General features: G+C 40.9%; 2 protein-coding genes across 2 annotated transcripts; one reads left to right on the top strand and one right to left on the bottom strand.

Annotated features, from left to right (window-relative positions):
- scamp4 (secretory carrier membrane protein 4) lies at nucleotides 1-5,048 on the bottom strand. The gene is made up of 7 exons (XM_069694827.1): nucleotides 4,967-5,048; nucleotides 4,412-4,438; nucleotides 4,146-4,274; nucleotides 3,839-3,995; nucleotides 2,793-2,894; nucleotides 1,852-1,969; nucleotides 1-1,671 (listed from the first exon to the last, which is right to left on the bottom strand). Exons 2-7 carry the CDS (start codon nucleotides 4,416-4,418, stop codon nucleotides 1,483-1,485), a joined length of 702 nt encoding a protein of 233 aa, XP_069550928.1. The 5' UTR covers nucleotides 4,419-4,438; nucleotides 4,967-5,048; the 3' UTR covers nucleotides 1-1,482.
- Nucleotides 5,049-5,663: 615 nt separating this feature from the next.
- chaf1a (chromatin assembly factor 1, subunit A (p150)) lies at nucleotides 5,664-17,406 on the top strand. Its single transcript, XM_069694813.1, has 16 exons — nucleotides 5,664-6,252; nucleotides 7,395-7,442; nucleotides 7,708-8,339; nucleotides 8,862-8,924; nucleotides 9,076-9,320; nucleotides 9,453-9,534; nucleotides 9,638-9,706; nucleotides 10,000-10,217; nucleotides 11,745-11,913; nucleotides 12,196-12,276; nucleotides 13,212-13,310; nucleotides 13,441-13,690; nucleotides 14,542-14,698; nucleotides 14,861-15,182; nucleotides 15,309-15,390; nucleotides 16,612-17,406. The coding sequence occupies exons 1-16, from the start codon at nucleotides 6,189-6,191 to the stop codon at nucleotides 16,722-16,724; spliced, it is 2,694 nt and encodes an 897-aa protein (XP_069550914.1). The 5' UTR covers nucleotides 5,664-6,188; the 3' UTR covers nucleotides 16,725-17,406.
- The last annotated feature ends 1,335 nt before the right edge of the window (nucleotides 17,407-18,741 follow it).

Genomic DNA, 18,741 nt, shown 5'->3' with positions numbered 1-18,741 from the left:
TGTGAATAAGAATATTTATTGAAATGTAATATTTAAAGGTTAGTTGAACATATCCATTTCATTTCATCACTTATCAAATAACAGAAAAATCTAAATATTTAATTTGGCAGTTGGCCATGAAGGACACTTTTATTACAAGAAAAGAAAAATGAAATGTTGTAAGAGGCAAAAACCTTTTACTCTTAGTCAGGGCTTAATCTTCATTCAGGCTTTGGCTGGATTAACATTAGCTGAAGTGTTATATTACCTGCATAAAAAGACACATTGGTTGCTTTTAATGATATGGTTCAGCAGAAGATTGTAGGAATGACAGAAAATTAGTCACATTCAGTATTAATTCATACAATCTGTTTCCACGTTTACATGCAGGGTTTCAATCAGCCTGTTTGTGCCCGTTTCTATTGGTTACATGAGGTCAGTTCATTTGAAATAAGACAATCTAGTTCAGTCCAAACCCCAAAATGGGCTGCATGCAACCACACTGTAATCACCATACACAACAATTCAGTCTATCTGGCAGAAGGTGAAAGTGACTGGAACATTGACAACAGCTGATAAGGTGCTTTTAAATCAGGGCGCTGACCACTAAAAGCAAACAGTGTAGCTCTGGAACAACAGAAACGGAGAAATACTGAGGCAGAATACAACACAATATCTACTCTGGGTGTGACTTTTTCGAATATCAAAAAATTGGAAACAAGTGTTTTGGCACATCAGTGCTCAGTAAGACATACCACAGAGGAGAGTTGCTTCACTGAAGCATAAATCCAGTTTTACAAAAGAAAGCAGCATTTGTTAAGGCGGAATCAAGCAAGACATTTCTCACATGCAAATCCTGCACGTGCATTTAGAGAGATCATAGGCAAGCATGGGAACATAAAGCACAGCGTATCAAATGTAAAATGAAGTCCTGCCAGAATATACAACACAGCAACACAGAGAGGAACTCCACCAGATAAAAACCGTGCAGTTGGCCAAAGAAAAAAAAAAAAAACCCTGTTCTTCAGCATAATACAATTTCTAGCATGCTGCTCTGGCAATGCACAAAACAATTCTATCATGATGATCCATAAGGCACACATCCTTCACACAATGCTGTCCTGTAACTGTGCACACTCCTTTTGGATTACCACTTGAATACACTACACCTCTCCAAAAAAAATCTTGAAGTTGAGCACAGAACTGTGTTTGTCCGTGATTTCGAGGAAAATAGGTGTAAACAAAGTTGAAATATAATGGCATACTTTGAAGTTGACCCTCTACCAAGCACGCAGGGCTTTACTGAGCTTTGGTGACAAAACTCTTTTTTTTTTTTTTTTTTTTTTTGCTATCCTGTCCTCTCATCATCAAAAAAAATAAAATAAAATACACCTTGATAATTTGTAATGTAATGGTGAAATGATTGTGGGGTTTTGAAGCGCTTTCTTGAGTGTTGTATAAATGGCCTGTTGTCTGTCTCCCTCTAGAGGCGATCCTGAGCTATCACCAGCGGCTGTTGTCAGGATAGCTCGGCACGGCGGCGGGGTACTCTGGCAAACTCGGGCCTTGGGCTGTCTGAGCAACAGCGTTGAACCCTGCTTCCCTCACCGGTGCACTCTTCCACAAGCCGGTGCTCCACTCTTCCTGAGCGCGCGACATGCTACCGCCACCGCCTCGGTACAGTCTGTGCACCTGCAGCACGAGAAGAGAAGCGGGGTAATGTTCATAACGTGTATTCCTGTGTGTTTTCAAGTGTCTGTGTGGGTTAACATGCACAAAGGAAGGAGAAAACTAAATGTAAGTGCCTATGCGTGTGTGTGTGTGGGGGGGGGGGAGGGGGGAGGGGGGGGTTCGGCTTACGAGTACACTCACCTTAAGTAGAACGAATGCCATTAAAGCGGTCACCAGAGTGAAGAGCAGAGTTGAGATAAGCATCACTATAGCCGAGCCCACATTTTTGCTGAAAAACATCACTGTTGCAATCCAGCCGCTTTGAGGTGGTGGTGGTGAGAGTGAGATGGAGTAGTGCGGGTTAGTGTTTCAGACAGTACACACTCGGCAAAGTGGACTTCAGACAAATGTAATCCAAAGTTACTGATGAACCATTAAGCAGTGAGTGACAGAACAGCAAACTGATGATCAGCTGACTTGTCATCACACATCGTACCACAAGTGAACAGTGATATTATCACAAGCAGATGTCCAGTTGTTCAACTTACATGTTACAGTTTTAAGGATTGTCAGGGTGAAAACTCATACAGCTACAAAACATTTTCAAATGCATGCACATGCAGTCAAAGGAGCAACGTGAATAATTCTACATAAAAGTTTTAGAAACCTCAGAAACAATATTTTTGAGTGATGCGTGTTGAAACCTCAGTTTTTAAGAGCTGAACCCATACGTTGTTGTTTTTTTGCAGCAAATTAAGAAACCACAAAACAAAATGAATAAAATAAAATAGTTACTAATATTTTAAATCAATTGGCATACTACCCTTAAAGAGTTTGTCTCATCGTCATTCAGTTCATATTTACATTCAACATCATGAGCATGATGGTACAACAAACCTGGCTGGCAACCGCCACCTCAGCAGCAGACTACAACTGGCAATGAGTTATATTAAAAATGCAAAATCCTTTGGTTTTATTTTACAATTACGTCTATCTTAATTTCATAATTAAACAGAAAATGCAACCGTCTGGTGAAAAGCCCATTTACACTCTGCCTTGATCAAAAACCATCATGACCCACTCTGACAAAAACTGGCAGACAAGATGTGCGCAGTGTTCAGAGCTGGTTTAGTTCAACTTACCATGTTCCCCAACCAGAGAAGCCTAAAGCCTGGATGAAGGTCACGACACACTGAAGGAAGAAGATGAAGAAGAAGGCCATGAAATTGAACGAGCTATCAGCCCTGTGAAGAACAGGAAAAAAAAAAAGAGAATACAAAGGGATTATTAGGTAAAGAAGCCTGGAGTTACTCTGTGTTTGTTGCATCGTTGCTTCCGCCTCCTAGTTGCCAATATGTGAGTCAAACTATTATGACGGTCTCAATAGGTCAAGCTTCAGGAAAGATGGAAATGTGCTCGGTAAACATGATGGGAGCAACTTTAAAATCAGTGAACTAGAAGCTCCTTTGGAACACAACAGTCTGTGCATACATTATCAGTGCTTTGCCAAGAACACAATTTTTTCTTCCTGTAACAGGAAATTGAGCTAGTAGAGACCTGCTTGTCAGTAGTTCATCACTTAATGAGTCAGTTTCCTATAAAGGAACTCCCAGAAGACTGACATGATGCTTGTTGGTTCAGCTTGATATAGATCTGTTTTCATGGGATTTTCTTTTCATTATGATGCCTGCACAATTTCTCCGGGTGATGCAAACAAAATTTTAGGAATAGATTTTAAACTGTCCTCTACTTTTGAGCCACATATCAAGTATGTCACAAGTACTTTGTGGTTTCATTTACATTACATAGCCAAACAATGACACTTTTTATTTAATTCAGGTGCAGAAATCGTTCTAAGTCCTATTTTGGAATACACTTCCTATGCAAATTTGGGATGTACTCTCTGTTGAGATTTTTAAATTTAGGCTTTAAACCCACTGATTTCTGACCACTAAAAGCTTCACTGGATGGGTAAACATTAAATTTTGATACCTAAATTCAGTTTGGTGCTTAATGCACTTTATACATTTCCAAACCTCAAGCATGGTGTTATATTAACACTTCCACTAAGTTTGGTTTTGCCTGTAATTATGTGTTTATTTTACATGTGAAGTGTCACTGTTGCGTGTCTGATGTTATACTGTAATCTCTTAAGTATGCAGAGACCCTTTAGCTAACGATGACTAACCTGAAAGCTTTGTAGAGTGGTCTGAACCAGCAGGTGTAACTGCAGGGACTGAGGAGGATGAGCCACAGCAAGGAGAAGCCAAAGTTTATGGCACTTCCGCCCCCGGCCCACCAAGCAATGCACGAGATCACATTTATGCACAGTGTGCCTGAATACACTGCGGAAGAGAGAGTGCAGGATTGTGAAGAGAAGAGGGAAGGAGAAAAAGAAAGTGAGTTTTTCAACTTAAAAACAGTGGAAGGAATCTGTCTTCTTCCTAAAAAAAAAGTGACATAAAAAGTAAATAACTGTATGTGGAAACACGTACACATCCAAAGACTGTAGACTCTGCGAACCAACTGCTGATGGGGTGTAGGAATTTCCTCTTCAATGTTCTGGTAAAAACATGGCTTTATTCTTACAAACTGGGGCAGGGGAGGGAAGTTATTCACACGTTCTGAAACAGAAAGCAAAGTGTCATCATCACACTACTGTCTTACTATTTTATTATGTTACAGCAAGATAGATGGATAGATGGATAGATGGATAGATAGATAGATAGATAGATAGATAGATAGATAGATAGAGACAAACCTGCCATTTTGAAATCCCACTCCTTTCCTGAATAAAAACAACACAAGAAATGTGAATAACTCGTTAAAGCTCATGCTTTCAGAGCATCCCAGGCAGGAAGTCTATCAACTACTTTCACGTGTTTTTACTTTATTAGCTAAAGAACATTGGTAACATTGATCACAACTGTGTTCCCTTCATCCAGTTAAAGTTGTAAACATAGTACTACTAATACATTTGAACATGTTGTCAAGTCGCGTGCCTCTCCTCGATGCCCATTCCAACTTTGGTCTAACTAATTATAAAACGCAAACAATAATGTATCCAGTTTTAATTTAACTATACCGCTATTATGTTATTAAATGTTTACTTTATATGCGATATGGTCCAGTAGATAGCAGCTACAGCATGTTGTCGGGCTGTTCAGTAGTCGAACGGGACCAAAGATGAGCTCAGTGTCTCTTTATCTCACGCTGTCGCTTCATTTGACTAACTAGTTAGCAGTTGACAAAGACTGACAGGACAATTGCAGCTAACAAGTCAACACAAAGCGTAATGAAGATGTGTCAGTTTTACCGGGATAGCGTTGATCTCCTCACGTTTCCGTCGACAACTGCAGGGGTCCGAGAATCATTCAGGATGCGCTTTTCCGCACCCCGCACCCCCCCCTCATCAAAAACGTACTGCGCATGCGCCGCACCGTGGAGCACTTGTAGTTCTAAACGGTTCGTATTCGACACGTCTTATGGGGCGAAAGAACTACAAGTCCCAGAACTCGCGAGAGCGGCAAACGGAAAACGCGTGACACCGACATGACAACCGTCCAGTCCCCGATAAGTAAACAGTTTTAGACGGGGCTTTCTGGGAAGAGTGAAACCCTTGTTGACGTTACTCGTCAACATTGAGCACACACTCAACAACTTACCTCACTGACGCCAACAAAATTGCAGAAGAAATGAAAAAATAAATAAATAAAAAAATACGTCTTTCAGAATGTGTAAAAGCGATAATTGAACAAATCTATTGGTTAAATGTGTTGTGGATATCACGTGATGTGCCTTTATTATGATAGCAGTTATTGAGTCAACAATCACCCAGATATCACCGGCCTAATTGGACTTTATCTGGACTCATTTCTTTCATTTCACACAACATGGCAACCCCTGACTTATGAAAGTCAAACTCCGTGGCCAATCACAAAGCCCGAAACATCGGCCTGAAGGCGTGCCTTGCGCATTTACATCTGACTCTCTTTGGTCGATAGCACAAGGCTGCACGACACGGGGCGGGTACCGTGCGCATAAAGTACGATTACAGATTTAAACCACAAATTACAGGAGTTTACCGCAATTTTTCTTTCAGGGGAACAGCCTAATATCGCATAATATCTTGAAATCGACATCTATCAAGATTGTTTTCCAGCGAATCGTGACATGAAAGACGGAACAAACGCGCAATGCAGCTGCGCAAAAACAAACATCCCCACAACAACCCGGGGGACTTGGCGTTGACCAATCAGAGGAGGTTATTGATCGACGTGACAAGCTCCCGCCAATTCCGACTGAGGAGCGCGAGGCAGGCAGAGGGGCAAACCAGGGGAGCACGTAGGAGCTGCAGAAGGAGTGTGCGCCATGTTTTAGTGAAATAAATTAACTGTACATGTTATTTGAGTAGCAGCAGAATATCGGTTCGTTATCGGGGACGTTCAGAGGGGTTCACGTGAACTGGACCGGTGTTTCGACGTCGTTTGGCCGGAGGATATCGCAAAACGATAGCAGCCCCCGGGTTAGTGGTTGGGATGTTGGCGGCTGACAACCCATCTGTGGACGGACATTTGGCAGCATCGACCCCCCGCAGAAAAGGTAACGTTTTGTGGAAGCGAGCTCTCGGGAGGGTTTTTTTTTTTTTTAACAACTTGCCGAAATGTCAGCTACTACGCCTCATACGGAGTGTGGTTTCGTTTGTACCGTTTAAACAAGCGGAAAATAATGACAAACTAACAAGATAAATCGGTCCCGGTGTCCCGAGGCTCAGCAGCGACTGTATTAACATTAATATTCGCGCTATAACAAGCAACACCGGTTAACTATAGCTAATGCCATTATTACAAGAGAAACCTTTATTATTTAGTACAAAAATCCACCGTTGACTTGAGTCTTTATAGCCTGCTGTGTACAGCTAACTCGCTACAACTTGCTGTTTTCATTTGAACTAACATAAACTTCACAACACCAACGTTTAAAGTAGTTACGTTTGGCCTCAAGCTCTTAGTAGTTTATATTCACCAAACTCTGCGTTTTCCCTTAAAAGGACAGTAAACCCCCAGAGGACAAACCTCGCTGCATTGATCGTAAAGCTAGTTTTGTCGTGTTAGCAGGCAGGCTAGTCGTGTTAGCGTCTTTAAGATGCTTAACATTTAGCACCAAACCTGGAAGCTGACGTCACTGCTGAACCCTCAAAGCCGCTCGGTTATTTTTTTTTTTTTTATTATTATTTTTTTTACAAACATTAAACACGTTTTGTGGATGCAATAACGTCACACGACAAGCCGTTCTCCGTAGTTGTGTGCGGAGTCTTCGGTACTGCGGTCGGCCATACAGCCTCTCGGCTGACAGCCCCGATGAAAGAAAAGGTGCTCTCGCCCCGCAGACTCGACCGGGCCTGCAGCACCGGCTGACACACCGGTTGGCGGGAGAGCAAACCAACCAAACACAACTATTAAGTTCCCTCTTATACTGTGATGTTAGCACGACGAAGTTGCCAAGTATTGTGACATTGAATGCAGCACTTTCAAATACTCGCGTTGTTATTTTTGTTTGTTTGTAAAAGTTTCCGTTGTTTTCACATCAGTCCCACAGCTGTAAAAACCTGACATGTATTGGTTTTTTTTTGTTTTTCTGGACAGTACTCCTGTCAGTCCATCATTGCAAATTAGAGTATGTTGAAGTGAAGTTTTTGTATAAAGTATTGTTTTCTAAAGTGCTTGTGTTTATTTTCTTTTCAGGCATGGATTGTAAGTCAAGGAACGATGCCAACAAGAAACTTATCCAAGGTAATTACAACGTTTATTTTCTATTTTTCAAGAATATAAACAGGTTAATTAGTATCCTCAAGACATCAGATACCACTGATAATAATCTATCTTGAAGGGTTAATAATTTCAATACCATGCATTCTGTAATTTATTGCTTTATTGCTTCTTTTCCCTCAATTGTTCCCCACTTTTGCATAATTTTGATCAAATCACAATTCTGTTTGACAATATATTTACGTAGTAGTGCCGCTTCAAATGATCAGTATTTCTTTTCTGCCTGCAGCTCGTCTCCCGTTCAAGCGCCTGAACCCTGAGCCAAAAGAGAACCAGTCTCCTAAGCGCCCTTGTGCCCGTGCCAGCCTTAAACCTGGAGTCTCAGACAGGGAGAATGAGAATGAGTCCTCTCCACTCCCTGTGCGTAGTGGACCACCTTTAATTAATGGCCGTGGGCCGCTTGATGACTTCCTGAGCCACAGGCGCTCTGCGACCTCTAACAAGAACATGGTTATAGATCTGACTGAGGACCACACATCTTCTCCTGTAAAGCCCTGTGTTTCACCTGCACCCGCTTCTCCCTGCCTCCCGACAAAAGACCAGCATCACTGCAAAGACAAAAGTGCCTCCGCCGATGAACCCAGCAATGTTGACGGCACTCCTAAAAAACAGACTTTAGACTGCACAGAAAGCGACAGTGATGAAGAAGAGGACGTGGAAGAAAAAGATCAGACGGCATCTATCGCTCAGCTCGACACAACGCAGGATTCTGACAGCGAGTCAGAGGAGCAGAACGAGTCAGCAAACGTTTCCATTTTGGGAAACAGGTCCACGCAGTCACCGTCATCAGTCAGCTCCATGTCTGAAAGCTCACCAGAAAAGTCCAAGAATGATGAACCTACACCCACGACTACACCTACAGTATGTACAGCACCCATGGCCTCCTTTTTGGTTGATCCCACTCAGGACTGTGTAATATTTATCATGTAATTTTGATAGTAGTTATTATTCCGAAGAATTTGTTTGGTAAAGTATCTTCATACATCACAAAAAAGGGCTAAAGCGGTCCTGGTTAGCATTTGCTTTCTGTCATTAATAGAATGTATAGCTAATGTAATTTTTGGATATTTACTTGTGAAAGTTCATAACAATTAAGTATTGAATTATTAATAGTTAATGAAATAGATTTTTTTTCAGGCATGAGCTGAATTGACAGACAGAAATACCTCTTAATTTGGCCAAATACCTCTATTGATAGTGACTGTGTTAAAAGGATGTCTGTCAGTGCTTTCAGATAAACTAAATTTGGGAAATGCTCACCTACCTTGGTATTAATAATATTGTAATACATTGTCCAGCTTTAAATCACATCAATAAAATGTTGTGTAGGTTAGATGCGAAGTATTGATTATCAGATGTTCGGTTTTTTTCCCCTCCTCATAGGAGCCAAAGACCACCCCTAAGATCCCAGCAGATCAGAAAAAGATCAATAGACGCGCATTAAAGGTGAGACTTTTAAAATATACGCTGCAGGGTTTCAACTTCTCTAGTTTTCAGTTTAAAAACATGACTTAAAATGGCATCTTTGGTTATCTGTCAAATTTCTCACTCACTTTATCAGTTAAGAAAAAAGCTGACTGAACGTTTGCAATTGTAGAGTTTCCATGAACAAGAGGACAAGCTTCAGCAGCGACAGGAGAAGGAACGGCAGAAGGAAGAGGCCAAAGCTGCAAAAGAGAAAAAGAAAGAGGAGGCTCGCAAACTAAGGGAGAAACGAGAAAGGGAAAAACGGGAGAAAAAGGAAAAAGATGAGCGGGACAAACGAGAGAAAAAGGAGAAGGAGGAGAAGGAAAAGGCAGATAAGATAAAAGCGAAAGAGGAGCTACGGAAGTCCAAGCTAGAGTGAGTAATGCAATGGTCTCTGCTTTTCCCCCCCAAAAAATCTTTTCAGTGCCATGAGTCAATGTTGGTTAAAGATGTGACGGCAGATTTTGGTGTGCTCATTTTCTATTTTTTGCTTAAAATTGGTCTCAGGGCTAAACTTGAAGAAAAACGGAAGAAAGAAGAGGAGAAGCGAATGAAAGAAGAGGAGAAACGGTTGAAAGAAGAGAAAGATGTAAGTTTACGTGGGAGTCCAAGATGGTTCAATAACTCTTGTTCTATATTTGAAATTAAGCATTTTGCTGAATAATCTATTGACTATTGTGATCTGTTTACAGCGTCTCAAAGCTGAGAAAGCAGAAATTACACGGTTTCTACAGAAATCTAAGATCCAACAGGCTCCAAAGGTTAGTAGAGCTCCAACTTTATACCAGAAAAATGTGAAATTTGTTTCATTTCTTTTTTTATTCAGGTGGATTTATCTTTAAATGTCTTTCGAACTATCGTGCTCACTGGAGCACCGTGTTGTTGCTTGACAGCCAGTGATTATGTTAAGTGCCGAATTTGCATGGGCTTGAAGTGTATACTGTTTCAACTGCAATACCTCCTCTGATCCTCTGCATCCCTCCTTTTACAATCAACTGAATCCATAACCATCAATTATGTACCTGCTACTTGTTTTGTCCCTTTGTCTCTTCAGACACTTGCAGCTGCGTGTGGGAAATTTGCTCCATTTGAGATTAAAGAAAACATGTCTCTGGCACCACTGTGTCGGGTTCAGTGTGAGGACTCTGTTCTGGAGGAGCTGGACCGGTGCTTGTTGAAGCCTGCTGATAACCTAAATGGACTGAAAGATTGGATTGGGCAAAAACCCCGACGCTCAGGACCCACCAAACCCAGACGGACAGATTTGCTCGGGTGAGACTGGAAATGGGGATTATCGTAATTTGTGTACACACCTCTCCCGCCATGGTTGCTCTCTGTCCAGGAAGCTGAATCTTTAGTGCTGAATTTAGGATTGTTTACAGTCATAGACAAAGATGAAATCTACTAACTAAAGCTGATATATAGGGATATTTCAGTGATAAGAAAATACCGGATGTATTATAGCCAATATCAGCAAGCTTGTAGTAACAAATGTAATATCTGAAGAACCAAAAGATTATGTGTAAGATCGAGTGAGACTATGAGACATCAATTATTCTTAACTATAATTGGAGATGTAATACACAATCCTGTTAATACAAATTGTAAACATTAAGGTTTTTGAAGTGTTGCAGTACATGGTCAATTTATGTAATACGTTGCGAGCGTGTTAAATTAAAAACACGTTAAAACATGCTCCTTGAGCCTTGATTGACAGCCTCCGTATACTGAACAATAGGCAGACAGTTTGGTAACTTGCCAGAGGACTTTTATTTCAAACTGTCAGTACACACTTTTTTCTTTTCTTTTTTGTGTCACTGGTGGTTGGCAAAAAGCTGCCTTACCAATGGACTGGAGTAGGGATTAAAACATCCTCTCTGCCTATGTATTATATTCTCCTAATAATTTGTGTTTATTCTCAAAATCTAAAAATAGCCCTGTACCTTACATCGACTGAACTCCTCTCTAAAACCAAGTGTCATGTGATTCCAGTGCAAAAGAATCACAGACAAGGATGTGTCTCTTGCTGTTTTCTATGACAGTACAGCAATACATGCGCCACCATTGCCTGTAGTCTGCCACGTCCACATTTAGCCATTGCGTGCCTTTTATTGTTCCTAATGTAGCCTACTGTTCATCCTGGTGTGACCAAACCTCATCATTGATATAATGTTCTTCTCCTTTCTTTTTGTATTGAAAGGATTTTTTTCCTGTTCACAACGTATGACATAAGTCTCACACAATAACAGTATAACAATAGATGCACCGCCTGAGACATGTTGTCTAATACATAGCACATATTTTATATATTTCAGTAGTAATCTTACATAATTCAAAATTCAAAAAATATACAGTAATGTTATATCTTGCAGTGATACAGGATGTTGTACCACTGCCTTAATTTCAGAAGTTTTATAACTATATATAGATATATTTTACAGCTACATGTCAAGTTCAGTGTTACGAGGTCACTCTGGGAATTTGTTAAAAGCTCACATTACTCAAAAACATTTGTTGCTGTGTGATTTCTCTGTTAGATTTACCACTGTGCTCATGGTTTATACCAATCTCAGCCACATGAATTTGCTCCGTGGCATCTTGAAGCTATATATTCATGTGGATGGAAAAGAAATGACGCAACTATCCTGCCTTCAAAAGTGCAGTGTTTAAATCCAGGATTAAAACATGTTAAACAGTGGTTTAAATGCTGTACGTCACATGGATGCTCGTGTATAGATTGTAAAATGTATTTTAGCTTCATGGTTAATTCTTTCTCCCTACTTGCCCCGGTGTCTTTAGCAAGTGTGCAACAGTGGAGGGGCCTGAACCAGATGCTGTACCAGACCGTAAACGTCACGGACCCATGAAGCTGCTGCTGTTCCACGAGAACTACCGTCCGGCGTACTGGGGCACCTGGAGTAAGAAGAGTTCACACATCTCGCCTCGCTGCCCCCTCAGACAAGACAAGGTAAAAAAAAACAAAAAAAACTCTTTAGCAAAGGCATCAGCTCGCTCAGTTCATGGACCACCTCGGTGGTGAAACATCCCAACATTACAAAGCATTTAAAAAAAAATAATTTTTTTATAGCGCATGTGTGGAAATGTAATGCAGACATCTGTGTAAACAGAGAACCCAATTTTCATAGCTATACTTTGCATTTACTGAAGCTTTGATTCAGTATTTTCACTTCATCCAAGACAATTATATTCAAGTATCTGTAATGCTCACAGCTGTGTTCTGCCACCACAGGACTTGCTCGACTATGAGGTGGACAGTGATGAAGAATGGGAGGAAGAGGAACCAGGAGAGTCCCTGTCTCATAGTGAAGGGGTGAGTTTTTATTAGATGGTAAAAAAAAAAATGAGGAGGATCTTTATTTAGTATCTACATTGATACACAGTATTATACTTTTATGCACCCACAGATATACAGTATCTGTCGGTTGTTGCCAACGACACAAAGCAGCCACTGTTTTCTCCTCTTGTAAAACCTTGAATCTGGCAGAGCGGTTGCAAAGTGACCACTTTATAGAATTCACACATTTATTTATTTTTTTTATACATAAAATCCATCTCGGAAGACAACCAATATGGATATTTAAGAATAAGTCAGTTTTTGGCTCATCCATGCCTTAATAAGGTTGTTTATAATCTGTGGCCATATTTGACAATCTAAACAGAAATAAAAGGAAATACGCTGTCGGAGTGCAAACCCTTTTTTAAATTTTTTTCCCCCCTGACTGTCTTCAGCTGTTCACATCCCTTTCCCTACAAGGCACATGGATTTGAGAGATTGTGAGAATCCATCTCGTCAGGCTTCAAGTTATATGTTTGTGTTGGAACCAGCAGTGGTTTGAACCAATCAGCGTCCTATAAAGACACACTGGCAGCGAAAAGCAACTTTTTGTTTGAAAACAACAATGATCCGATTTTTGATAGTCACTATCAAATTACTAGGTGATTATTGATCACCTGTCAGGTAGTTTTTGAAAATGCCTGTCCTTTTCCAAATATTTTCCAAGGACAACTTCTCAGATGGTTCTACCTACCAAACCATCTGGCACGCCAGGTTAGCGCACCCCAGCTTCCCTCTTTTGTTTTTTTTTTTTTTTTTTTTCCTTGAGTTGAGTGCCTTGTTTTCGGTTTGTAGTTTTGGTTAATTTTCTTCATTTCAGCTTCACGTCAGTAAATGTAGCATGAACAAAGCAGACGATAATAATGAAACTTTTTTTTTTTTTAAAGCTTTGAACTGTTGATCACTTTCAGGAAGACGAGGAAGAAGGAGGCGAAGATGACGACGATGATGACGGCTTCTTTGTTCCTCACGGCTACCTTTCAGATGATGAAGGGGCACTGGAAGAGGAGGTATGAAGCGTATTATTGTTTACAGCACATTTTAAGTTTTTTTTTTTTTTTTTTTTTTCTGTTTCAAAATACTTTGGCAAAGTTTCCGTTTACTGTTTGCACCACTGCTGAGACACATCCAACTTTCCAGGAGGGTGGAGACCTGGAGAAGCAAAAACTGCGTCAGAAACTGAAAGCCAGGGAGTGGGATGAGCTGATGTCCACCAAGAAGAAGATGAAAGTGCTGGAGCCTGTGGTGAGGGGCTGCGTTTGGGAGGGAGAAGGACTGAGTTTGGAGCTTTTCCAGCCTTATGCTGTGTGTCGGGTCGAGCCTTTACCCAAGGCAGACACCAGCCCCAGCGCAGCAGAGCTGTCGCAGAAGGGACAGAGAGAAGCACAATGTAAGTTTATTTCATATGGTTGGCTTACACACACACACACACACACACACACACACACACACACACACACACACACACACACACACACACACACACACACACACACACGGGTCAATGTTGCAGAACAGCCTTTCTGTAGTTAGGATTTATTAGAGACCCAACAGCAGCGGAGACGTTCCTCTTTAAGACGCATTAAGGTGATATTGGACTGTGCTGATAGTCGCGTGTACTTTTTGTTGTCTTCCTCTCGTTGCAATCATCAACCTTACAATACTGAATGCAGTCCCCCCCCCCAACACTTTCCAGTGTACATTGTGAGCACATGACAAGGATTGAAAACAGTTGTGTTGATATGCATACAAGATATCTTGAATGGTGTTTACATGCTTTGTGTTATGGTCATTTAAATTTTGCTCTAAATGACGTGCACCGTTCACATTATGGATATTGTATTGTATGTATTGTTGTGAGATGTTGCTTTGACCACCCTGTTTAGGTGGTGGTAAGGTGGTGCTGCTCCAACCTATTCAACACCGTTGGCCTGTTTTCATAATGGAACATTTTTCCCAAGTTTTAAATATCATTACTTAGGCACAATTAATCAATCATAAACAGAATATAGAAAAACATGATTAAATTGGTGTTTTTTTTCCTGTAAGTGAGCTGAGTTTACTTGTTAGTAAAAAGATGTTAGAAACATATATCTGTATAAATCATAAAATCTTTCTATAGAGAAATTAAAATATCTGAATATGTATCTGTGGAAGTTCTTTACAGTTTGTAATAAATTACTTGAAATGTTTACTCCTGAGCATAATCATAAAGACTCTTAATCTTCTTTTCTCTGACAGTACTTGGTCAGCTGCTGTCTCTGCTGCATGGAAATCTCAACAGCAGCAAAATGATCATCACGGAGTTTCAGGAGTTTTGTCGTCAGCAGACCTCCTCCTCATCGTCACTGCCTGATCTGTCCAGCCCTCAGAGCCCAGCAGAAAACATTCCCACCAGGTGAGCAGCTTATGTATAAATACGTATTATAAAAATGGATATGAGGAAGTCATTCCTAAAAACTTAAACTCATTATTGGTATTTCTGTGAGGTAAAATTACGCTTTTATTTGTTTTTGTTTAGTTTTATTTATTTCCCTCCCCCCCTCCCTCCTTTGACCAGAATACAGCTGAAGCGCCTCATCAAGAACAATGCTGTGTACGAGAAGCGCGCGACCTACAGACGCTGCTGCTGGTACGTGCACACAGAGGTGTTGTGCCGCTTTGAGCAGGAGGCTCTCCCGGTCCCCTGCCAGTGGACCTACCTCACCACCGGAGCTCGAGAAGAGACCCGTGAAGAACCTCAGGCGGCCACAGGCTCTCAGGGAAACTCTCCCACGAGACCCCAGACCTCCTCCACCACGCCTTCATCCTCCAACAAAAGGAAGAGCACAGGCAGCATGTCAATCACCAAGTTCATGAAGAAATGTGCGGATCCCGAGCAGGTAAAGACGGGTTGTTCAGTTTTCAGTCAGATTTCACGGTTACCTTTGTAGTCACCCTTAAAAAGTTTCATTTGACAAAAACATGCTTTTCAGAAACTGACTGAGGCTTTTTACTTTCTTTGCCAGGCGGAAGCAATGGAGGCTGACGGATTTCAAGCTGACACTGAAGAGGATGAAGAGGAAGACTGCGTCGTCATCTCGCAGAGTGGTGAGTTACCCAGTAGGCCTACTTTTACAGTTTACTCCCGGATTCAGAAATGTGTTAGATCATCATGATACTTGCGTAGGAATATAATACTGATCTATGGATGCAAAAACTATTAAGCCAAGATGTTTAACTAAGCGGTTCCCCTCCCAGTTCCAGGAGCCTTTATTTATGTCTGGATACAGCCGCAGGGTTCAGGCAGGCTCGAGGTAAACCTCAGAGCTCGACAGACGCACAGTGCATCAATATTCACATCCCAGTCCCTTGATTGAATTGTTCTAAAAAAAAATAGTCATCACAGTGACGTGCAGCGCATTTTAAATGTAACGGCACGCCATGAACTTTACAAGAACCTTACAAGGCTAGATTAATGTGTGTAAATGAATATATCAGAAAAAAAGAGCATAACTTGAGCTTTGTAATGATTATAATCACATATGTGGATACCAAAGTAATCATGATATGCAGATAGATCAAACATCTACAAAATACTACCTGTACTTTCTTCACCAATTTTCAAACTACTGCGTCACAAAGTCCCGATCGCTTCAAAACGTACAACACATCAAAATAAACAGCAGAACTTCCCCTTTCTGAAGATACTGGTTGGTTCTCTGTGTGACAAAGCGTTGTTTAGTTGTTCCCTTTGAGAAATCACAGCATATTTCTTCCTAGCTTCCAACATTGGGACTTTCCTTGGCACTTTGAATGAAAGGGGGGGATGCATTTGCGGGGCATCCCGATAGCCGAGTTATTAGCATGCATGTCACATGGGTACATTCGCCCCAAGCTGTCAGTCTCAGCTTTCAGCGGTGGCTGGCCGAGCTTTGCTTCGTGTCACTCCCCCTGTGCTCTTCCCCGTCAAAATGCCCCCAAAAGATAAAATAAATAAATAATGTATTTGCTTTTCATAGCAATGATACACAAATTGTGTCAAAAGAAGTGCAAGAATTTCATGAAAAAAAAAAAAAAAAAAGACATTTAAGTGCATACTTTTTCAAGTCATAGAGTATCTCACCATCACGGTTCTTGTATTTCCACATTTTAGACAATCTCCCCAACACCATTATCAAAAATGACACCGTTGTATGGTGAGATGCACGTAAAAACATAAATGAAGATGAAGAAGAGTTTCCCGTGTGATTATGACACCTGCAAACTTTCCAGTTTTGAAATGGATGCATACGTTTTCTCCTAAACGAAACCTTACATCTGACTTTTTAGACCGTACCACGAAGAACTCTTCCAGCAAGGGAGACCGTCTAATGGAAGCCGCCCCCTCCAAAACAGACACTCTTTCTGCGGCCGGCTCGGCTCCTTCACTTGACACTGTCTAAAGGATGGGACGGTCCCTAACCAGGCAACCCCGGTTCCCTCATTAATTCCTCCTTCCTGGTTCTGAACTCTTCTGGGTCTAAGAGAGAATTAAGTCTTCAATCAAGATGAAGCACCGCGCTCCGTCAGCAGCATTGTGTGGTAAAACTTGTGCATATAATCAGAGTGACTAACTTGATTATTGAGGGCAGATTTGTCCATGTTCATTAACTATGTCTGATTTTTGCATTGAGGTGTCAGTCAGGCTTGTTTATCACAGGCCTTTTTGAAGTGGACCTCTCTGGTACCGCTTTAGCTACTGCAGAGTGGGTTGAACAGAATGGAAATTACCAATTTTCACAAGAAGAACCAGCAGAGACATCACGAGCACCATTATTTATGGGTTTTCAAACATTGAATCCATAAAGTTATTGGACAGCTCGTGGTCTAAATGTATATAGTTTGGCAGAAATTGGGTGGGAAATGAGAGGCTAAAAGTCCACTTGTACATTTCCCTGTGATTTCAGTGGGTGCATTTATTCTGCAATTTCTAATTCTGACAACTCGCTGGAGTAGTTGCTAGATCTGTACTTGTACAGTTAGGTTCAGTGTTACAATGTTTTATAAATATGTATTTTCTCAATTTTTCAAGAATACTTGAACAGGATAAATTCATTAAACAAGAATAAAAATAATGCACTTTTATATTTTGGTCATTCCCTCACCATTCACTGCTATTGACTGATGTTTGTCATCAGGAAGTGTGCTGTTGGTAATGACATCGATAGTCAAAAGGGTGCAGTTTATGGTGCTGTTGAATTGTATCGCATTATATGGAAAAGGTGTTATTTGAGCCGGCCTCTCGATAGAAACTTCCCATAAAAAGGACTTCATAATAGAAACAGCCGTCAGCAAAACACTGCAGTTCAACAGCACCACGATATTTATCCTCCAAAATGACCCGACGGCTGAATGAACACCTTTCTTAAACAGTTGGAACAATAATGCAACATGAAAACCTCCACGGAGAACGGCTTGTAGTCCCTGGGCGAACAAACGATAAAACAGAGCAAAGCCTATCATCTCCATTTAAGAATATCTGACGATACGTCAACATCAGAATTTCTTTACTCCCCAAAATAGACATTGACCCCAAAAATGCCGTCTCGATCCTTCACATGTCCAACTCTAGAACACAAAACATTTCACAGCAGCTCCCGAATAAATCCTCACAGGCACAGACTGAAGTTCACCGGACTGGCCTCATTATTCTGTTTATTAAAATAAGAGTTAAGATGCAGTGCAAGCGTTCTTTAATACAGGCAGGTTGAAAAGCAACAGAGCATTTGGACTGATCACAACTGCTCACTAATTACATGTTTAAGGTTACAGTGCCGACAACAGATTTACAACCCTTCATGGATTAACTGGAGGACAGAGTGCAGGAAAGTGCAGCAATGTTGCTTATGGCTGATTTGGCTGGGATTGTGCATCAAGCAGATGCTTGACATCAGCTCGTTTGTAATTTGTTATGTTCTTGAAGTGCAACAAATATTTAAACAAGATAAAAGGTGTTGACAATAATTAGCATCATTCCCCGAAAGTAAAATACGCTGTCCCGTATCTTGGGTTTGTGCACAACTCACTTGGGATGTTTTAGAGAATGACGAGAGGTAGGTTGTTGTCATCTTAACCAACCACTATGCAGGCGAATCTATAATTAGCTTGTACAGATTTACGTGGTTTCGATTCACGTGCAACAAAACCACCACTAAATTGAATGCAGCAACCTTCAGTAAAATGTTTGAGGGAGATGATGGTTAGAAAACGTCCGTCCGTTTCGCAAGTCTGAGCCGACATTGGATTCAGTTCGGCAGGCATGCGAGCATTTTTACGCAACTCTCACCGTGTTTGTTATGTAGAACCTTTTTATCGCCAAAAACAAAAGTGTTTGATACAAACAAACAGATGACTCAGGATTAGTAAAAAAAAAAAAAAAAAAAAAAAAAAAACATCAATACAACAAGAGTCCATGCTGCC

The sequence above is a fragment of the Brachyistius frenatus genome, unplaced genomic scaffold, assembly GCF_029030835.1.
Source record: "Brachyistius frenatus isolate BFR_SWC_R1_liver_20210118 unplaced genomic scaffold, ASM2903083v1 Contig_18, whole genome shotgun sequence".
Lineage (NCBI taxonomy): Eukaryota > Metazoa > Chordata > Actinopteri > Embiotocidae > Brachyistius > Brachyistius frenatus.
This window is presented reverse-complemented; position numbering and strand designations above follow the sequence as displayed.

Bases quoted from the DNA above. Each gene is read 5' to 3' on its own strand.
- scamp4 (XM_069694827.1), bottom strand. The intron at 1,970-2,792 runs GTAAGTTGAACT...ACCACCTCAAAG, and splicing joins TTCTCTGGTTGGGGAACATG to CGGCTGGATTGCAACAGTGA. The intron at 1,672-1,851 runs GTGAGTGTACTC...CTCGTGCTGCAG, and splicing joins TGGCATTCGTTCTACTTAAG to GTGCACAGACTGTACCGAGG.
- chaf1a (XM_069694813.1), top strand. From the start codon at position 6,189: ATGTTGGCGGCTGACAACCCATCTGTGGACGGACATTTGGCAGCATCG. The intron at 6,253-7,394 runs GTAACGTTTTGT...TTTTCTTTTCAG, and splicing joins ATCGACCCCCCGCAGAAAAG to GCATGGATTGTAAGTCAAGG. The intron at 12,277-13,211 runs GTGAGTTTTTAT...GATCACTTTCAG, and splicing joins CCCTGTCTCATAGTGAAGGG to GAAGACGAGGAAGAAGGAGG.